This window comes from Equus quagga, chromosome 20 (assembly GCF_021613505.1).
Source record: "Equus quagga isolate Etosha38 chromosome 20, UCLA_HA_Equagga_1.0, whole genome shotgun sequence".
Classification (NCBI taxonomy): domain Eukaryota; kingdom Metazoa; phylum Chordata; class Mammalia; order Perissodactyla; family Equidae; genus Equus; species Equus quagga.
The window spans coordinates 32,703,012-32,725,941 of NC_060286.1; the positions used below are offsets into that span (position 1 = coordinate 32,703,012).

General features: G+C 41.7%; 1 protein-coding gene across 1 annotated transcript in view; it reads right to left on the bottom strand.

Annotated features, from left to right (window-relative positions):
- The window catches only part of RPS6KA5 (ribosomal protein S6 kinase A5), a 170,910-nt gene that overhangs the window by 16,528 nt on the left and 131,452 nt on the right, over positions 1-22,930 (bottom strand). The window contains exons 8-12 of the mRNA XM_046647804.1: positions 9,569-9,719; positions 6,582-6,743; positions 4,653-4,778; positions 4,140-4,273; positions 3,676-3,769 (exon numbers count right to left, since the gene is read on the bottom strand). Of these exons, the coding sequence (XP_046503760.1) occupies positions 3,676-3,769; positions 4,140-4,273; positions 4,653-4,778; positions 6,582-6,743; positions 9,569-9,719 (667 nt within the window). The remainder of the gene's footprint in view (positions 1-3,675; positions 3,770-4,139; positions 4,274-4,652; positions 4,779-6,581; positions 6,744-9,568; positions 9,720-22,930) is intronic.

Here is a 22,930-nt window from a genome sequence, read left to right on the forward strand (position 1 = left end):
ACAGATAAAACATTTATTGACTATTAATAGCACCAATACATTCAAATAATCCTTTGTTAAACGAATCCACAGCAATCCTTGTATTTTAGAGGAAAGAGTGGAAGGATAATGTGGCTTTTTTAGAACTCTATTTTGGTGATGGAAAATTTCAAGTCCTGCAGTGAAATCTTTAGATATCCTCTCCTTGACTAATCCTTTCATTTGAATTCCATTCCAACCCTCTCTATCAAGTTTACATGTCTTTCTTTCTAAAGTGTGACCCAGTGCTGATAATGATGTGAAATCAGTTGTTTTAAATAATGTAGAAGATTACTGACATGAGCAACTGCCCACAGGAGGCCTGACACACTCGTTTAATGGCAAATTTACCTTAAAAAAGGCAATGTTTGATGATGTCACTTGAAACCTCCTGTTAGGGCTCGACAGCTTCGTTTCAGGGTTCATGTTAATACCCACGGCAAACATCCATGACTCACTGTGGGTTTTTTCTTTAAATAATTGCTTTTGATCTCAATGGTATTATCTTAAATATTTTTAAAAGTTATATTTACTATGCTTTGCATACATTTCCATTAAGAAAATAACATAAGAGCTACCAAAAAGCAAAGGAATTATATCAGCTCTCAAATGAACCCAAACAGTTTAAAAAAAGATATCAAATCACTATTCAGGGGGCCGGCCCTGTGGCGTAGTGGTTAACTTTGCACACTCCACTTTGGCAGCCTGCCGTTTGCCAGTTTGGATCCTGGGCGCAGACCTACGCACTGCTTATCAAGCCATGCTGTGGCAGGTGTCCCACGTACAAAATAGAGGAAGATGGGCATGGATGTTAGCTCAGGGCCAGTCTTCCTCAGCAAAAAGTGCAGGATTGCCAGTGGATGTTAGCTGAGGGCTAATCTTCCTCAAAAAAAAAAAAAAATCACTGTTCAGATTCAGGTGCTGCATATTATAGCACTGTTATTCAACAAACAAAATAAAGTATGTTTCCCTTTCAATTAGCAAAATCCAGAAAAACTGCTTTGTAAAAAGGTGATTATAAACACATCATCCTGCACATAATGGGGAAATTCTAAAGGGGGAACAACTCTTTTAATAAGAGAATTGTTCCCAGGCTCCTACAGATCAAGCTAATTTGAGTTTCTACACCAGACACTATGGTCAAAGTTGAAGATCCGCTACGAGTATATGCCAGGGAGCTTTAAAAAAATGGAGGGCAATACCTAGAGAGGTTTAAAAGATAGGTTTTAGTGTCAAACTTGGATGCGAACGCCAGTTCTTCTATTTATGACATTGGGGATGTAACTTTACCTCTGTGAACTTTAGGACTCTTATCAATAAAATGTAAATAACGGACAGAAAATGTATATATGGTAGTTTGAATAAGGGCCCTCTGAAGATGTCCATATGCTAATCCCCAGAGCCTGGGGATGTTACCTTATATGGTGAAGGGACTTTGCAAATGTGATTAAGGATCTTGAGATGGGAAGAGCATCTGAATTATCCACCAGAGTCAACAGTATGAGATGGGACTATGGAAACAAGAGATTGCAGTGATGTATGAAAAGGGTCACAAGCCAGGAATGTGGGCAGTCTCCAGAAGCTGAAAAAGGCAAGCAAACAGATTGTCCTTCAGAGCCTCCAGAAGGGACCCAGCCATGGTGACACCTTGACTTTACACCAGTGAGACTGATTTTTGAACTCCTGGTCTTCAGACTGTAAGATGATAAATTTGTACGCTTTAGGCTTGTGGTAATCTGTTACAGCAGCAATAGGAAACTAATACAGTAGTAAAGCACAAAATGAACTAAAATGCTGCACAGTCCAAGGCTGAAGACCCACCCTCAATCAATCGCACACATTAGTTGAAGGCTATGTGGATTTGGGGATGATCTAGGCAACTGTGTCACCATCATGGATAAAACAACCTAAGGTATCAGCAACTGCATATGAGAATGATAATCTATTTATACTAGTATATATATCATGAGACAATTTAGATTCCAGTATATCTAGTAACTCGAACATAACAACAGCAAATAATAAATGTAACTTGTAACATAAATAAAAAATTAGGGATGCAGTTCAGGAGATCTGACATCAGCCTGAAGGTCAGAGACTGAATGTCTTTGCCAAGATGTAGCTAGGGGCTCAGCTGCAGACCCATGGAGGGGACTGTGGAAGGTCATCCACCAGTCTTTGATTGGTATGTGAATCATCGTCAACAGCAGGCTGTCCAGGCTCTTCTGAAGCAGCTCCAGTGGACAGGGGACTCAAGACCTCCTCTACGCCTGAGTAGTGTACTGAGGTGGAGGCAGCAGGGGAGCAGGGAGAGCCGTTCCCCGAGTCCTTGGTTCACAGAGGCTCCTTTTCTGATGAAGAACCAAAGAGCAAGCAGACAATGATGCCATTTTGGGGTGCTCACTCACCCGATGTGAAAACCAGGCTGTGTTTCTGCCTCCCTCAAGGCAGGAGAGCAAAGCAATTACGGCTTGTTCTAAAGTTGGACCACTTGGGTTCAGATCCCACCATGACCACTTAAAAACTGTGAGACCCTTTAGGTAACTTCTGTGAGTTTCAGTTTTCTCACCTCATGGCGTTACTATACGGATTGAATCCGATAACAAATGTAGAGTGTCTGGCACAGTACCTGGGTCACAGAAGGTAGGCGATAACAAATGGCCAGTTACTACAGTTACGATGCTACTGATACTGCTGCCTGGTTTCACCATCATGCATCATTTGAGGAAATTACAATGTGGTAGAGAACTGGGTCACAGCTAACCTAGGACATGGATGTTATAACAGCGCTATGGAGACAGCCCAGAACGGGAGACTAGGTTTTCCCTACTAGATTTCACTGACTTGCTATGTGACCTTGGACGAGTCTCATGACCCTTCTGAATCTCAGCTTCTTTTTTGGTAAAAAGCAAACCACATCCAGGATTGGTTTTAGCTCTGGGGCCTGGCATGCTGTCTTCAGTAAGACTGTGTCATCCCGTCCAGTCCCAGGGGGAAAGATAACTGCAACGGAGTCATTTCTGTCACGGAAGGTGGCAGTGGAGATGCTGGGGAGGGGCTATGGACCTGACCCAATGGTGTTCCTCCCATATCCAAAGTCACATGCTTCTGTATTAGGCTCCTGTTGGGGAGTAGGACTGAGAGGAGAAGAAGTGGGCAGCATGACCTGGCCTGTGGTCTGAGCAGAATTTGCCACCAGGACTAAGAAGATGAAAGGAGAGTATCTTTGCCCTTCTGCTTCTGACTTGCTCTTAGCTTGCACTAATTAGGCTTAGGCTTTCTAAGTTCTACTCCAGAAATGAAAGGAAGGTTGAAGGTTGAAAATCACTGAGCAGAGAGCGTTATGTGGTGATTAAGCTACAGTGGGTAGCAGCTGCACTGGCAATAAGCACGATGCAGCTGGTGGCAGTGCCACTGGGCTCCTGCCCTCTGTCCTCCTTCCATGTCATACATGACTCCTGCTGAATGAGAAAAGCAGAAGGGAAAGGATGCATCGATTCTGGGGTGGGTAAGAGTGTGTGTACAGTGGTTTCTCCGCCCTCTGTAGTGTTTGGGTGATGTCCCATATCTGACTCTGACCTAGCAGCACCAACAAAACTGGTGAACAGCAGAACTTTGTAGTGAATTAGTATGCACAGAAAAAAAAATGTGGAATACCTGATCATGAAAAACTTCATGCAATTTCACAATATTGGGGTGTCCTTCACAGAGTTTCAGAGCTGTTATTTCTTTTTGAGTATTGGCTTCCAACCTGCAAGACGAAGCAGTTAGCTTCTATGTATCTCTTCAAGTTTTTCTGTCAGTATTGTCCCAACTTTAATTTTGTTTTTATTTATAGTGTATTCAGAACATAAGTGTCAAAAAATCAGAATGAGCATTCCATGAAAGTAATGAGTCATACTACCCCCTAGAACAAGTATGCGTTATTCTCAAGAAAATGATTATTTCTGAGTTAGAAAAAAACTAACCATAGGAAGAAATGGGTACCCTACTTGCCCGACCATTTGGTAATAAGAATGTACAATCATGGAGGTAACAATTGGTTACCAGAACAACTAGCTGGCTCTCAAACCCATTGACTAGGATGAATACATAAGCGAGATTGCCAACAATGGCCATACCTTTTGCTGATTATTTTGACTGCAAATGCCTGGTTACTTTTTTTGTGTATGCACTTTCGACAAATTGAAAAACTTCCTTCTCCCAATGGTTTGTCCTTCAGATCTAGGTCATAGTGTTGATAGAACGGAGAGTCCTGATAAGAAACCAACATCATTTAACTTAAGAAAATATTAGTAATACAGGGATAAATAAAACTGTAGAGTAACAGAACATTATTCATATTAATAAATATATGTCGAATACATTTATAATCTTTGCAAATGCATCTTAGTTTAGCTCATTTCTATTTACTTCTATATCGCTTAAGATATATACTTTTCTATTGTTGTAAAAAGCCCCCCCAAATTGATGTTAATAATTCTCTAGGGCAAATATTGCTATTTCCATTTATTCATTTGTAAAATTGCATTTTAGTTGAATGGTAGTCTGCTAAACTTAATGCACTCGAGAAAGTCAATTAACATTGGTATTTAATCCCTAAATATGCCATTTAATTAGCCACATCTATGTACCTTCATCATCGCACTCCTAGCAACATTTGTTACCCCAGGACGTTCAACTCCCATGTGGAACTGAAGAGGGTCTATGACGGCTGCATTGCGCTTGAACAGAATGGAAGGAGCAACAAAGGAATAGCCCTAAAGAACAGGAAAGAGAAAGAACAAGGATTTGCAATTCTCCAGTTTCGCACAGACTAAATTGTAATAATTTTTTTCTTAAGAAAAAAGAATGAAAAACACTCAAATATTTGTTAAGATGAATCTAATTTTATTTTACTTGTAATCTAAAATGCAAGGTTATTTCAAATCAATACAGAAATGCTTTTCAGAAGGAGATAATGCCATCTTCTGGTAGAATTAAACCAATTCAAAATTAAAGACAGAAAAATACTTCCTCCTTATTCCACCCCCAACATCTGACTCATAGCTATAATTCTTTTGCATTCCTGATAAAAGTTCAGTTTTAAACACCAAACTTCTCAAAAAAGATAGAGTTAAAGTATTACACAGAGTGGCCCAAGTGCTTCTGTTTTAAAACTAGAAAAACAGCAAGTTTCATTACAGATAGCTTCTCATGCAACAATTATTTGACTCTTATGTTACCTTAGACTAATTAAATTTAAAATTGAATTTAGAAAATGAATAAAATTAAATGGCAGAATGACAGGCTGAACCAAAAGTGGTATAAAGATGGATGATTAATCTATTCAAGCTAGAACACTCACTACTCCAACAACTATTTCTAAACGTCTACTATGTGTCCAGCCAACTGTTCGCCATTAGTGTCACTACTGGTCAGAGAGACGGTCTGGATGGCCAGATTAAACCATTCTAATCGTCTACTTATAGGAGTCAAAGAAGATGCCATTTAGTAGTCAGAATATTTTAAGTCTGAGAAAGATCCCTTTCTAAATATAAAGTCCTTTCTAAATCTTTTTTTTTTTTGGTGAGGAAGATTATCCCTGAGCTAACATCTGTGCCCATCTTCCTCCATTTTATATGTGGGATGCCTGCCACACAATAGCTTGATAAGCAGTGCATAGGTCAGTGCCCGGGATGCGAACCTGCAAACCCCAGGGCACCAAAGCAGGAGCGTGTGAACTTAACCACTATGCCACTGGGCCAGCCCCTGAAATCTTTTCTAAGAGTTGGAAAGCAGTTAAGATTATTCACTGAAGATAAAAATCAGATAACACTGCTTATGAATTAAAGGAGATTTTATATGAATAGAAGTAAAATAAAGTAGTAGTATATTTTCTATAAAAGAACAGAAATAAAATTTCAGGTATAAATTAGCCCTGAGCTAACATCTGTGCCAATCTTCCTCCACTTTGTATGTGGGATACCTCCACAGCATGGCTGATGAGCAGAGTAGGTCCACGCCCAGGATCTGAACCTATGAAGCCAGGCCACTGAAGTGGAGCACATGGAACTTTAACCATGGGGCCAGCCCCTCAACACTTCTTGATACCAAAAATAAACACATAAACAATACCTGCTATTTAAAAAACCATAAGCTTCAGTTAATGATTTGCAATATCTCTGTATTTAATAATTTTAAAGAGATTACAGAATTGTTTTTAAGACGCCAAAAAATTTTCATAAAGAAAAATTAATCTTTTCTTTCAAAGCACAAATGGTGGGCCAGCCTGGTGGTGCAGCAGTTAAGTTCACACGTTCTGCTTCTGCGGCCCAGGGATCACTGGGTTCGGATCCCAGGTGTGGACCTACAAGCAGCCTGGCAAGCCATGCTGTCGCAGGTGTCCCACATATAAAATAGAGGAGGATGGGCACAGATGTTAGTTCTGGGCCACTCTTCCACAACAAAAAGAGGAGGATTGGTGGCAGACATTAGCTCAGGGTTAACCTTCCTCAAAAAGAAAAAAAAAAAAAAACAAAGGACAAATGGCCAACGTACAAGAGTGTACCCTTGGTGATTACCTGGAACAGCCTCTCGGAGCTCTGGGGCAGCGCTGCAGGAGAGTAGGTGGGATCCATTTCCGTGAACTCTTCTGCAAAGTTGCTCACATCTAATTCATCTCGGATGACCGGCTTGAATGGTGCAGGAACTTTTTTGGCAGCTAAATCATCCCAATTTATTTTCTAAAACAGAGAAAGAAAATTGGTACAAAGTAGAGATAAAGTCGAAATATATTTTCTAAGAACAACAAAGATAGATTTTAAATGATCAATAAGGAGAGAGGCACATATTTCAAACCAATGATTAAATATATATATATTCTTTCCAAGCATGAGCACATTTTCTGATTGCAGCTTACAGCTCCAGCCAGTGCTGTCTGAAAGATGAGACTGCCTTCCACCACCGTGGAGCCTCACCATGTACTCTAGGGGGCACCAGGACACCCTGGTTTACCCTTAGGGATAACAGAAAGATTACTTTTGTCATGAGCCTCCTGAGAAGGGTTTTAGGCCAAAACAAAACCAAAACCAAAACTAAACTAACCTGTAACAAAGGGCTTTAAAATGCTCTATGGATACGAATATTAACTCAAAAGGAATATTCGTATTTTAAGAGGCAATGTTAACTAGCTCTCCTCTTGTGCTTGCTTTTCCTTTGGGTCATCTGGACAGATCAGAATATAAACAAACTCACTACAACTTAGGCATTTTTTACATCTAGAAGTCTAAATGATACTACAATAGTATGAACTAAGGCACCCATTCTTTTCTCATTCAACGGTATTCAAGCATTTTAAACATTGCTTCTTCTCTCTCCCATGGGATAATCCAAGCCCCCTTCCCACCATGTCAGTCATTTAACTGTTTGATAAATTGCTGGGTTTTATGTTATTTAAATTCAACCCTCTTCTCTGTTTTCTTTATGCTCCTTCTGTCACTTAAAACAACCTCAGATAACACTTATTGAATTGAATCCTACAGATATCCTATGATATACTTCTTCGAATCATTGATAGTAAGACACACCATTATTTTATGTACCATTAAGAAAGAAAAAGCGTTACCACTGAGAATAGTAAGACGCTGTCCAATGTAAGATGCACACTGATTTCGGAGACAGTAAAATGGGAAACCTGCACTTCTGGGTTGATGACATTCAGTAAGTTTAATCCACTAACATAAAATGTTTTTATTATGCCCTCTTGTGGAAGCAATAGAGATAAAATCATAAAATTACAGATCTTCAAATTTCTCAGTTAGAATGGGTTTTAGAGATCATTTAGTTCATCTCCTTTATTTAATCTGGATGGAAATGGAAGCCCAGAAATAAGAATGAACCTTTTCGCTTAAACATTAGCTAGTGGTAGGGTCAGTCTCTTGACTTTCTAGTTAGTATTCTTTCCTCCTTGTGGCTGTGATGTCTTCCATTATAACTATATGATTTGGGCTTGGCTATTGTACATATATTAAAAGAAACTTCTGGAGTAAAGAGGTAATTTAAAGAAATATGTTGTTAGCAGAACGTTTAGTATGTAGAAAATTGAATGCTATTATGATCCTCTCCACCTCCACTCCACTTATGTCTTTACAAGTAGAATTCTGGTCTTTTCTCAAGTGTCCCTGTCACTTAAAAAGTCAACAGAATTAAATAATCTAAAATTACTATTCCAAGCTATAGAAAAGAGAAATTTCTCTAAAATGAAAGACATTATAATATTCACGAGTACAGGGAACAAGGGAGAAAAAGATTATAGGAAAATATGAGGGGGTATTTTGCTTGAATACTTTCTTGAAATTTATCTTATTGTTAATTTTTGAGCCAAACTTCTGAACAAGATATTTGAAATACTTTGTTCAAATATTAACCTTTCCAAACCATATTAATCTATTAAATACACATGAGAAATTAGTTTTTTCCTAAATGTATTTTTCACTGTTACTAAACTTCTGTAAAATGTACAGTAATATTATTTAAAATGGTTATACTGAGAGATTGAAATAAATGTGCCCTTTTTTGAGCATAGAAGTATAGAAAGATCATTCTCAATCACTATTTGCTTTTCCATATTTAAGAAACAATAAGTAACAACATGAAAGCTTTCTCTACAGCAGAGTTTTTTCTTTGTTTTGGTATGCTATTTTAATTTGTCTTGGTGATAATAACGTAAAAGTTCAGTTTGCAGAATAAAAATAAAACTTAGATGGTCCCTTTAGACCATAAATATTTAGGTCACGCTTGTTGATATGATGAAAGAATTTAAAAGTCACAAGCTCAGAGTTTTAGAAATCAAGGTCATGGTATCCCAGGTTGACCATTTATACTGAAATAACCCAGCTGACTCGTCAACTGAACTTTTTTTCCCCAGTTATCTAACATTTTAGTATTTTTTGGACTAAATCAAGCAAACTAAGTTGACCAGATGTGTTCGTGCTCTGTGGAATGGTCTCATAGGCTTTTTCAGAGTAAGAAAAGCACTGTCGAAGTACAAAGAAGATAAATGAATTAATTATTCTCTCTATATTATAGCTATGTAACTGAGAAATGGGTACATTTTGAATTTTCTAAGATTTCTCCTGGGAAAAGAAGAAGAGATTAAATTACCCATCTGAAAGGTGTAACACAGTGACAGCAATACTTCATCAAGTGGAGAAGTAAAAAATGTAATACAAGTTAGTCTCCTCAGGCCACGCCTGAATCTCAAGATCATAAATGGAAACCAGTGCTCAGAGGCTCTAACCAATTAGTACGTAGAAAACTGAATGTTTTCATCATCCTCCCCACTCCCACCTCATTTAGGGAGAAAAAGACCATTTAGGTCTCTACAAGTAGAATTCTAATCCTTCCTAAAGGGTCCCTGTCATCTAAAAAAGAGTATATAAAATAAGCAATGTACATGAAAATAGGGAGGAAATGACCCCAAATGAAATCATGTTCACTCATTCACGAAGAACGCCAAGCACTCTGAAAACAGCAGGGCATATAAAACCATCTGTTCAACAAATTTCACCTGAAAAAAGAGATGTTCTTTGATTTCATCTGCATCGCGTGGACCACATCCCAATCTTTTCTTGGGATCTTTCATCAAAAGACGCTGAATTAGGTCCTTAGCTAAAGCACTCATTTCTTGGGGGTACGGAGGCTCGCTTTTTAATATTCTCCTGTAGACAGAGAAAACTTGCTGTTAAAACAACCAGAGGATGAGGTTAGAGTGACGGTATGCTTAGCAAAAACAGGTATAGTGCAACACACTTTGAAATGGAATTACATGCGAAAAACGAAGAAAAATATTTAAATTGTGATACCATGAGATCAAATTTCTGAAACTTAAATAAGCAGAAATGAAAAGTATTGGATCATTTTCAGTATAAGTCAGCACTAATGGGAAGCCACCATCCCAAATACTTAATTGGAAAGGAAAAAAAAAAAAAGGAAAGCTTGGGGCTAGATGAGACCTCTTATCAATGGACTAGACTCCATCATGAAAGATTTGACAACGGAAACAACTCTTAACAAATTCAGGGAAGTGAATTCAGCACTCAGATTTGAAAGGACAAAAGAAACCCCAACCGTTGCCACCTCCCTTCTTTCCCTGTGTGCCAGCGAACAGAAGGGGCCAGCGGGAACAAAGAGGGCAGGAGACCGAGATGGGAGAGTCAGAGCCACCCGCATATGGCTTAATTCCTGAGATCTGAAAATGGGCACCAGAGCTGGGGCTTTTCACGGGATGAAAGCATCAGCTTTGTCATCTGCTATGATAAACCCAGCAGGCAAGCCTGTAAGGCTAGTGGCACACAAAGATGGAGTAAAGTCCACTTATTATGGAAAGCAAAACATTAAGATAATCAAGCTTCTTGATGAAATGTTTGAATTTCTTCTAAGATCACAGAAGAAATCAATCCAATCCAAATGTACCTTTGTCCCCTTAAAAGCCAGATCAATAATTTACTAAAAAAGAAATAATGGAAGGGACTGACTGAAATTAAGGAGCTTAACAGAGTATATACGGAGATAAATAGTTACTTCTTTATTTGGATTTGCAAATAGATCCCCTTTTGTGCTTTAAAATATTAATAACTCTTATGGGACAAAAACATAATAAATTTATAAGAGACAGTATCGTGTGGTTAAGAACATGGACTCCGGAGCGGATGGAGTTCAAAGGCCAGCTCTGTCGCTTATTGGCTGTGTGACCTCAAGATAGTTTAACCTCTTTCTACCTTGGTTTCCTCAGTTGTAAAACAGGATAACAGCAGTACCTACCTAAAATGGGTATTATGATGCTTAAATGAGTTAAGTCACGATTTACAGTGCTGAGCAAAACATCTGGAAAGTAGCAGATGCTTGATAAATTTGAGCAACTAACGGACTCCCTCATTCCAAGGCAACCACAAAAACAGACAGAGACTGTAGCAAGTAGCCACTGAGAGTCAGTGAGACGAGAGGGAACTGTACTTTTTGACTAAAAATTCCAGCAGCGTCGGTCATTTCAAAGCTTATTCTACTTCTAGCACTCCATCCTGGGAACCTAAGAAAACATTGGTGGAACAAGTGAAAAAAATAAGTAGGAGCCTCTTTTCTTTTTGATTCTTAAGTATCCTCCCCTTGCTCGCTGTTCGACAGGGTTTTCAGCATAAGAGACAATCCTCTCCTGCGATCAGGCACGGGCACATCTGAGAGAGAAGCTGGGAGCCCTGTTTCTCAGGGAAAAATAAGTATAGCCTTTTCCATTTTCTCCACCTTTAATGTACTTTGTGCAGGTAAGAATTTTCTGTGTAAAAGGATCGGGCTATAGATACACTGTTGCTGACATTCCCTTTTGCTGAACCAACGTGCAGAAACAAGCACTTCAGCTGAGATCACCTGAGGGTACTGACTATGTACCGTCCGCTACTTAAACCTTAGGCATCTGCCATTTCGTGGGAGTTGACACTGGACCAGGCACTGGAGAGGGAATGGTCAGTCATGTCGACCATTGGGCGTTCTCACAAAAGGAGAGGCATCGAGAGAACAGTGAGCACCTGAAAACAGGGGAGGCCCAATGAGATGCCAAGACTGGAAAGAGGAGAAGGGGACCCCACGCAGGACCCGAGGAGGTGGTCTAGGCACACAGACAGCAGGGTGGTGTGCACCCGAGGTGTGTGGCAAGGGCCACGTGCAGGGAACTAGAGTTTCAGATTCAGGTGAGGCAGGCATCAGATCGGGAAAAAAACAAGTAGAAATCTGAAGGAACTTCCGCTGAAAAGAGTGCTGATGAGGGAACACGGAGGACAACCAGTGACAGCCCCGAAGCCTTCCCTTTCCCGAGTGAAATTAATATGGCCAGACCAGCAGGAGTGGACCCTAACAGGTGAGGGTGAACACCCACCCAGCTGGGAGAAGTGGAAGCAGGAGTCACGCAGGAGACAACACGGAAGGAAGGCTACTCAGGCTCCCTGTTGTCTTGGTAAATGAAGCGGCACAGGGTTTCCTCAGTGCGTGGAGAGATTCTGAGGCCTAATCCTACTAGAAAATTGCAGAGCCAGCTAGAGGACCAGGAATTGGGGATGGTGTGGTGAGGAGAAAGGGCTCACGGCAGGCTTACACCTTGTCCCCACGGAAAGATGATCTCGGATTTACCTTCTTCTTATGTGGTTTCCTTGAAATGTACTGGGTCAGAGAAAGGTGAAATGTCAGCTGTGTCTGGTTATTGTGAAGTCACCCGAGAGGTGAACTCCGCCTGGCCTGAGAGGTGTGAGCAGGAAGGTAGGCCCTAAGGGTTTTCTCATGCAGGACTATTGAAAACACTTTCAGAAAACGTGTGCTCCTGTGTGTTCTCTCTCATCCCCAAGGATGTTCTTGTTGGGGCTTGGAAGTTGTGCTCACGGGAGTTATGAGAGACAGTTCCTGTGCTGAGCTTCCCGTGCTGGGGTGGTCCAGATCCACCCATTTGGTCCCATCACTACTGGTGGAGTGTGTCCTTTGTGGGCTGGGAAGCTAGGCCTAGGTGGTTGGAAGAAGCCCTGATGAAGATGCGTCTGATGTTGTCATGCCAATATACTGCTTCCTGACTGGTATCCTCCTAGAAAGCTACAGAAAACTGGCGCCAGATTCCAGCCTATTGTGCCCTGTGAGTACGAATGTCGATCTCAACCCAGAGCACTGCAGCTATGCAGAAGAGGCAGTGCAGGAGTGGGGATGCAGGCGGAGGATTCCTGTGCGATGCCTAGTTGCGACAGTACCAGAGCATTCTGCAGGGGCAGGGTCCTCTCTTCTACTGTGCTTGATTTCTGAATTGGCAATAACCCAGAGCTATTTCTTCTTGCTTCCAAATGAATCTTAAAGCCCTTTGTAAAATCAGAACAGGCTCTGAGTTGATGTAGCACCTTAAACAGTTCAGGTGCATGCTATCATTTAATCCATACAACAATCCTAGCAAAAGGCTGCCAATAATTACTACCCGTTTTACAGATGAGAAAGGATTCCTCTCAAAAAAGCAAGAAATATACTTATGAATTAAAATTTCCACCAGATAATTTAGAACACGGATAATTTTAATATTTATTGCAGGAATAAGCACATGACATAGCTAAGAAAATTTTGAAAAAGAAAATAACTGGGGAGGATTTGCCTAACTACATATTAAAACATATTACAAAACCAAAGTGCAAAAGTGAGGTGATGGTAAAATAAATTAACAGCCAAATCAAGTGAACAGAAGAGACAGCTTGAAAACTACACAGCATATACAAAAATTCCTATTCTTTCTAAAAAGGGACCAGCCACCACAGGAAAGGACGCATTGTTCAACAAATGTGTTGGAGAAACCAGCTGTCTGGAAAAGAAACAAACAAGGCAAGAGCCTTGCCTTATACCATAATCCCAAATAAACTCCAAAGGGATTGAGGAATGACATGTAAAAAGCAAAATGAAATAAAATTAAAGTCTATAATGTTACAAAAATGCATATTAAATTTCTTCCTATTCACGAATGTTAAGTTTCTAAAACTCCTGTGGTAAGAGAAATTCACAGCCATTAGCTTAAGAATTTAGGGATTAAAGGGTAAGAGCAGCCAGATTAAAATTAAGCCTCTGATGGAGACAGGGATGGAGAGATGGGCAGATATATAAGAAGGAAGGATGGTGAAATAGTCACGGTAGAAGCTGAGTGCGTGGGTGTCCAGTGTAACAGATTCTTGAAATTTTCATAATAAAATGTGGCGGAAAAAGTGAACCTAGGAAATTCTGCACATGTGTTTTGTATGTTCACTAAAATATAACAATAAAGAACTGCCCCAATAAGAAAGTATCAATGCCTTTAGTACCACAGTATTAGCAATAATGGGCAATGCTCACCTCGTCACCCTAAGGTCTTTGCTCAAGCGTCACCTTATCAGAGTAGCCTTCCCTAATCATTCTAACAAAAAGAGCTATTTCCCCCACATCCTTTATCCCTTTCTTTTATTTTTCTTTATTAATTTATGGACCATTGTATATTTCTTTATTATTTCTCTCTTCCAATGTAAGCTCCAAGGAAGTAGGGAATTCTCTTTTTTAAAACAGCAGTTTCGTTCACTGCTTTCTTCCTCGGGCCTAGAACACTGCTTAGCACAAAGCAAGTCCTCAATAAACGTTTACTGAATCAATACATCTCCAATTGTTTTCCATTTACTATACCTTGTTCACTGAGGATCTTTCTTCCTCAGTTTCAATAGATGCCTGCAGATAACTTTTTTGCTTTTTTGCAGATGGCATGCATTCTCATGGGTTGTTTATTTCTATTTGTCCTCCATTTAAAAGTTCACAATCTTTCCTATTTTGTGACTTAATGTTGTGGACTTCCTGGTTCCCACGTGGTCTCAGAATTACAGAATTACTTATATGCCCGCCTGAGTTAGTTTTCCATAAACTTCATTTACTCTTAATTTTTGTTCAACACCAGGGGAATAGTAAAGCAAATTATGGTGGATCTCCTCGATGGTATATTATACAGCCATTACAAAATCATGTTTATGAAGAGTCTGTAATTACAGAATGCTTATAAATTTAAACAAAAATTGAAAAATCTGAAATTATATTTCTAGCATGATCACAACATTATACAGGTGAAAAAGACTAACAGGAAATATTAGCAGTGTTTGTCTCCGGGTGTTGCTACTGTATTTTCCCCTTATGCACGTTTTAAACTATAATGAACATTACTTTTAGACCAGGAACAATTAAATGAACTTCCATTACAAGATCACGGACCCACTGAGAGCAGCTCACAGACTGGCAAGGAGGCAGGGAGTCTTTTTTTTTCCCTAAGATTGGCACCTGAGCTAACAACTGTTGCCAATCTTTTTTTTGCTTCTGCTTTATCTCCCCAAACCCCCCGTACATAGCCATATATCTTAGTTGCAGAACCTTCTAGTTGTGGCATGTGGGATGCTGCCTCAATGTGGCCTGACGAGCGGTGCCATGTCCGCACCCAGGATCCGAACGGGCAAAACCCTGGGCTGCTGCAGCGGAGTGCGCGAACTTAACCACTTGGCCACGGGGCAAGACTCCCCACAGGGAGTCTTGAATCCCCCTCTGTCTACAGGCCCCTGTGGGTATTTTCCCACTGTTTGAAAGGTAGTCTCTCCTACCCTCAGCGTATGCAAACCTCGTCTGTGCTCACAGCCCCAGTCTACACTGCCTTTCCATCATGAATGCTTCCCCGACACTCCCAGTCCTCGAGGGACAGTGGCCCTTTCTATTTCCACAGTATTTATATCAGGACTCAAACATTTGAGAAAACTCCCTGATATGGTGAATTGTCATCTATTTATTCCATATCTTCCCAAACAGTATTGAGTTTTCTCAGAACAAGAACTATGCCCTTATATTCCTCTTCCTCCTCAGGAGTTAAAAATTACTCAATGTAACTCCACAGATTAATGAAATCAATCCCCCTGTTGTGTGTGGGCCAGGACTTTCCAATCCTTTACCTGAAATAAGCATCTGCCTCACTAGAAAAGAAAACAGCACCATGGAACTGAGTGTTACCCATGAGAGCACGAAGCAACTTCCCAATCACTTTGCACTTGACCCCAGTCCTACTTCCCAGTAGCTCTGAGTCCTTGGGCAAGATGAGCTCAGCTCCCTTGTCTGTAAAACTGCATATGTTGCTCCTCACTTTTCAGGGTTGTAAGGATTTGAGGATATGATGTGGGGTGACTTCTCAGCAAGAGGCTGGCACACAGTGGGTCCCTAGTAAACGGTGTCCACCCTGAGGCTACTTCATAGGAGTGTGCTTTCTCTGAGCCACGAGATTGGCTGCCCAGAGGGGACACTCCCATGCCATCACCTCCCTCTGGGTGTTACCAACATCTTCCTTGATACACCTAACCGGTGTTTCCCCAAGCCACACCAGTTGGGTCATTAAGAACAATAAAATGAGATTCTTTACCTGCTTTTGCAGAACCTGGGACTCCACTCAAAGTCTCATCCAGTAATTCCTGGGAGTCCCCGGGTATGTCCTATGTGAGCTTTGAACACTCTTCCTCAGATAAAGCATCTCATTTCCCTCTTCTGCCTAGTTCCCCGACTCCTTCCTGTCAGCCTGGGAAGCCACCTGAGGGGCTATCACCCCTGCCTTGTCTTCTGGTGCAGAAGGGAGGAAATCTCTGCTTCTTAAGAGGTTAGGGGAACGAAATATGGATGCAGGATCTTGTAAAGATTTTGGTTAAAAGAGCTTTCTTTTCTTTTCAACTTATAGCATCTTCTCCCTAAAAGTGATAGATCCGACCCAGAATTGCCCTTCCTCTCTCAATGGCTAAGGCCTTTCCAAGCAGAGATGGTCTGCCTGGGCTGCTCTTCCTCAGACTCTTGTACACTTAGATTCCTCGTGGGTCTACTATACTGGTTTATCAGGGATGCCTGAACATGTCTTAATCTCAGGGTGAGCACAGTTTAGGCTGAAGCTGGGATTCCATTACACTCACTATGGCTTTTATTGGGAGATCTCTTCCCAGTCTCTCTTCCTTTCTAGACTCTTCTGTGGCCCAATGCTCTTGAAGCTTTTACTTCTCCACCCACTCTATTATCTCTGTTGAAGAACATTTCCCTAATAGGGGCAAGATGATAGGGATGGGAGAGAGTAGAGAATCCATACCTTGGGGGCTCCTTGGGACCAAGTGGTTACATGTGACAAAAAACTAAGGCAGTATTTGAAGTCAAGAGCAGAGTGGATTGCAAGGAATTTCAAAGAGATTCGTAAATGGAAAAGAGCCAGAGGCAGAGAGCAAGAGCCAGAGTACAGAGCCAGGACCGTGATCCAAAAGGATGAGGCTCTCCTGGGGAGGCCACGGAGAAGCACAAGCACACAGGTAACAGCAGGTTACTCCAGACACCAAAATAAACAGCAGAATCATGGACATAAAAGGCCACCTTCTTCCCTCCACGGTCTTTCACGGTAGGTATGATGCTGACTTTGAGACTTCAGGTGGATGGGAATAGTGAAGAACTGGCTAGGGGGTAATCAGAGGTGGTAGTAAGTGCCTACAGAGGGGCCTCACTCGGAAACAACAGAAGGCCAGGTCTCAGGTGGGAGCATGAGACTAAGGGGAGAACAGGAAATGGTAACCATTCTGATGGCGTCTCTGAAGGATCCTCTACATGGTTGGAAGGATTATCCCTGTGTTTTATTCAGGGATCTAAACTCTATACCCACTAGGGAGTGCTTCAGAGGGCAAATTAATAACACAATACGATTCAGCTGTACTCCCACATGTTATGCAAGTGAGGCAGGAGTAAACAGATATAAAGGATGATGAAAGGAAATCAGATAGAAAGCTGAGGAACTGAGTACAAGGGAAGAGTCATTTCACCTTGCTCCTCTCCTTGGTGCGCCCCTCCCACCACTGGACTCTAGTCAGAAGCTACTGCACTTGAGTCATACAGAAGAATGTGTAGATGAATAGTTATTGTGGCAAACATTAACAGATTTTGGGGTAACTGGTCAAAACCCCAGTGGAAACATAAATGCTGCTATTGGGTATAAATATATCCAAAATGAAGAAGAAAAGAAAAAAATGAGGGGCCAGCCCTGTGGCCGGGTGGTTAAGTTCGTGTGCTCCGCTCCAGCAGCCCAGGGTCTCACTGGTTTGGATCCTGGGCATGGACATGGCACCGCTTGCCAGGCCATGCTGAGGCGGTGTCCCATATGCCACAACTAGAAGGACCCACAAAGAAAATATATAACTATGTACTGGGGGGCTTTGGGAGAAAAAGCAGAAAAAAAAAAAGAGAAGATTGGCAACAGTTGTTACCTCGGGTGTCAATCTTTAAAAAAAAAAAAAGAAAAACATGAACAGCATATTGGGAATCAAGAAGGCTTTATAAAGTATGCTGATAATGGATTTTGTCATAAAGATATAAGAAGGATAAGCAGAAAAAATAAATATAATTTCTTCTTAAAACAGGGTAAGAAACGATACTTGTAACTCTTTCATACATATATCTAAAAGCAAGACATCTATAAAAAGAAAATTTTAGAAAATACAAATGAGCACACAACCAGAGGCACTCACAACTAGAACATACAACTATGTCCGGGGGGGGGGGGGGGGGAGGCGGGCTTTGGGGAGAAGAAGAAGGGGAGAGAAAAAAAAGAAGATTGGCAACAGATGTTAGCTCAGGCACCAATCTTTAAAACAACAACAAATACAAGTGAGCTAATTCAAGGTGTTATAGACTAATCAATATGGATAAAATACAAAGTACAACAGAATTACTGTCTTGATTTTTTTCAGAAGACCACAGCTTGTCACACAAAATCAATGTATTAAAATAATTATGTAAAGACCAACATTCCTTGGGAGAACAAATAATAAACGAATTACCTAAACCAAGGGTTGACAAACTTCTTTGTAAGGGAACCATACTAGGCCGACTTCTAAGTGCTCCCCAGTGATCACTGTCTCCTTGTATTCATGGCCTTCTGTAATCCCCTCCCCTTAAGTGTGGGCTGGACCTAGTGACTTTCTTCTAATGACTAGTATTCAGTAAAGATGACAAGATGCCGCTTTCATGATTTGGTGACAAAACCTTCCACCCTCCTAGCAGATTCTATTGCCTTCCCAGCTTGCGTGCTTTGACGAAACAAGCTGCCATGTTAGGCCCACATGACAAGGAACTGAAGGTGGTCTTCAGCCAATTGCCAGCAAGGAACCGAGGCTCCCAGTCCAACAACCCGGAGGAACTGAACCCTGCCAACAACTGAATGTGCTTAGCAGCAGATCCTTTCCCAGTTGAGCCCTGAGATAACTACAGCCCAGCCAACGCTTTGATTGGAGCCTGTGAGTGACCCTGAAGTAGAGAACTTAGCTAAGCTGTGCCCACATTCCTGATCCACAGAAACTCTGAGATGATAAACGTATGCTGTTTTATGCCACTAAGTTTTGAGGTCATTTGTTACTTAGCAATGGAGAAAGGATAACTAACACAAGGCCAGACAATAAGTGCTTTAGGCCCTGTAAGCTGTATGGTCTCTGGGGCCATTATTCAACTACTGCGGTAACACAAATGCAGCCAGAGACGATATGCAAATGAACGAGCATGGCTGTGTTCTAATAAAACTTTACTCATGGACACTGAAATTTGAATTTCATATAATTTTCACATCACAAAATATTGTTCATCTTTTGAGTTTTTTCAACCATTTAAGAATGTAAAAACCATTCTCAGCTCACACACCAAACAAAAACAGGCAGCAGAATGGACCTGGCTTGCAGGCTACAGTTTGCCCTGACCTAAACAGTACAGCTACAGCTGTTTAATATCATTATTTTGATAACACTTAGACCTGAATTTATATAACACTATGCTTATAATAGTATAATAAAACACATTAATAAAGCAAATTTTACTGATGGATAACGAAATACCAAATAAACATCTCTTGGCAAACATTTTCTACATTTCAAAGGCAGAGAATGGAAGACAAAAAACCAACCGTGTCAGAGATGAGGGAAGAGCTGCACTCAGAACCTCAATACCCTCCAAAGTTTTCTTGTGTCCCTTGGTCATCTCTCCTGCCTTCCACCCCAATCAATTCCCACACTTGAGCCAGTTTACATACCCCGGACCTCTTGAATAAAGAGGAGGGTGGGTTGTCTTGAGAAGGGACCCTGAAAATGTATACTGTTAATCTTTCTCCTAGCATTCCCCAAAGGGACCTTTGGCTTTTCACCAGAGTAACTGTACACTGGGAAAAAGGAAATAATCAGATCTTTCAGGGACTACTGGATACTGGTTCTGAACCGACACTATTTCTGAGTGACCCAAAACATCAATGTGGCCCACCAGTCGGAGTAGGCCTTACGGAGGTCAGGTGATCAACGGAGTTTTAGCTTAGGTCTTTCTCACAGTGTGTTCAGTGGGTTCTTGAACCCATCTTGTGGTTATTTCCACAGTTCCCGAAGGCATAATTGGAACAGACATACTCAGCAGCTGGCAGAATCTCCACATTGGTTCCCTGACCTATGGAATGAGGGCAATTATGGTGGGAAAGGTCAAGTGGAAGCCATTAGAACCACCTCTAGCTAGGAAAATACTAAACCAAAAGCAATACTGCATTCCTAGGGGATTGCTGAAATTACTGCCACTGTCAAGGACTTGAAAGATGTAGGAGTGGTGATTCCTACCACATCCCCATTCAACTCGCCTGTTCGGCCTGTGAAGAAAGTTGGATGTTGGTGAATGACAGTGGATTATCCTAAGTTTAACCAGGTGGTGACTCCAATTGCAGCTGCTGTACCAGATGTGGTTTGATTGCTTGAACAACTTAACATGTCCCCGGTATCTGGTATGCAGCTATTGATCTAACATGTACCTTTTTCTCCATCCCTGTCCTTAAGGCCTGCCAAAAGGAGTTGCTTTCAGCTGGGAAGGACAACAATGTACCTTCATTGTCCTGCTTCAGGGGTGTATCACCTCTCTAGCCCTGTGTCATAATTTAGTTCACAAGGCTCCTGATAACCTTTCCTTTACATAAGATATCACACTAGTCCATTACATTGACAAGCTTATGCTGATTGGACCTAGTGAGTAAGAAGCAGCAACTACTCTAGACTTATTGGTAAGACATTTGCGTGTCAGAGGATGGAAAAGAAATCTGACTGAAATTCAGGGGCCTTCTACCTTAGTGATTTGTAGGGGTCCAGGGGGATGGGGCAAGTCAAGATATCCCTTCTAAGGTGAAGGATAAGTCGTTGCATCTGATCCCTCCTACAACCAAAAGAGAGGCACAATGTCTTGTGGGCTTCTTTGGATTTTGGAGGCAACATATTCCTCATCGGGTGTGTTACTCTGGCCCATTTACCAAGTGACCTGAAAAGCTGTCGTCGAGTCAGGCCCAGAACAAAAGAAGGCTCTGCAACAGGTTCAGGCTGCTGTTCAAGCTGCTCTGCCACTTGGGCCATATGATCCAGCAGATTCAATGGTGCTTGAAGTGTCAGTGGCAGATAGAGATGCTGTCTGGAGCCTTTGGCAGGTCCCTATAGGTGAAACGTAGCACAGATTCTTAGGATTTTGGAGCAAAACTCTGCCATCTTTTGTGGATAACTACTCCCCTTTTGAGAAACTTTTTTTTTTTTTAAGATTGGCACCTGAGCTAACAACTGTTGCCAATGTTTTTTGTTTTTCTCCTTCTTCTTCTTCCCAAAGTCCCCCAGTACATAGTTGTATATTCTAGTTGCAGGTCCTTCTGGTTGTGCTGTGTGGGATGCCACCTCCGCATGGCCTGATGAGTGGTGCCATGTCCACACCCAGGATCTGAACCAGTGAAACCCTGGGCCACCGAAGCAGAGCACACTAACCTAACCACTGGACAATGGGGTCAGCCCCAAGAAACAGCTCTTAGTCTGCTCCCGGGCCTTAGTAGAGACTGAACACTTAACTGTGGGCCCTCAAGTTACACGTGACCTGAGATGTGCATTATAAACTGGGTGTTATCTGAACCATCAAGCCATAAAGTTGGGAGTACACAGCAACTGGAAGTGGTACACACAAGATCGGGCCTGAGCAGGCCCTGAAGGCACAAGTAAGTTACATGAAGAAGTGGTCCAAATGCCCACGGTCCCCACTCCTGCTCCCCCACCTTCTCTCTGACAGCCTGCATCTTTGGCCTCATGGAGAGTTCTCTACAATAGTTGACAGAGGAAGAGAAGACTCAGGCCTGGTTTACAGATGATGCTGCGTGATGTGCAGATGCCACCTGTAAGTGGACAGCTGCAGCACTACAGCTCCTTTCTGGGACATTCCTGAAGGACAGTGGTTAAGGGAAATCTTCCCAGCGGGCAGAACCTTGAGCAGTGTGCCTGGTTATTCATTCTATTGGGAGGGAGAAATGGCCACATGTGTGATTTTATATAGATTAATGGGCTCTGTCCAACGGTTTGGCTGGATGCACTTGGAAGGAACATGATTAGAAAATTGGTGACAAGGAAGTCTGGTTGACAAAGATATCTGGGGAAGAGGTATGTAGATAGACCTCTCTGAATGGGCAAAAAAATGTGAAGATATTTGTGTCCCACAGGAAGGCTCACCAAAAGGTGATCTCGGCAGAGGACGATTTTAATAATCAAGTGGATAGGATGATCTGTTCTCTGGATCCCAGACAGCCTCCTTCTCCAGTCAACCCTCTCATTACCCAGTCGGCTCATGAACAAAGCAGTCATGGTGGCCAGGATTGAGGTTGCATATGGGCCCAGAAACATGGACTTCCACTCACCAAAATTGACCTGGCTATGGCTACCACTGAGTGCACAATCTGCCAGCAGCAGATACCAATTTAGTGCTGAAAATAGCACCAATCCCCAGGGTGATCAGTCTGCTACCTAGTGGCAGGTTGATTACACTGGACTATTTCCATTATGAAAGGGGCAGAGTTTCACTCTAACTAGAATAGACACTTACTATAGATATGGATTTGTCTTCCCTGCATACAATGCTTCTGTCAAAACTACCATCCATGGACCTACAAAATGCTTTATGCACCGTCATGGTATTTCACACAGCATCGCTTCTGATTGGGGAACTCACTTCACAGCAAAAGAAGTGCAGCCATGGGCCCGTGCTCACGGACTTAGCTGGTCTTACCACATTCTCCACCATCCAGAAGTAGCTGCCTTCTTCAGGTGGAAGTGCCTTTTGAATACTCAATTACATTGTGAGGTAGGCAGCCGTACCTTGCAGGGCTCAGGCAAGGTTCTCCAGAAGGCTCTAGTCTCTGAACCAACATCCAGTATATTGGTGCTGTTTCTCCCACAGTCCGAATTCACGGGTCCAGAAATCAAGGGGTAGAAATGGGAGTAGCACCACTCACTATTACCTCTAGTGACCCACTAGCAAAGTGTTTACTTCCTGT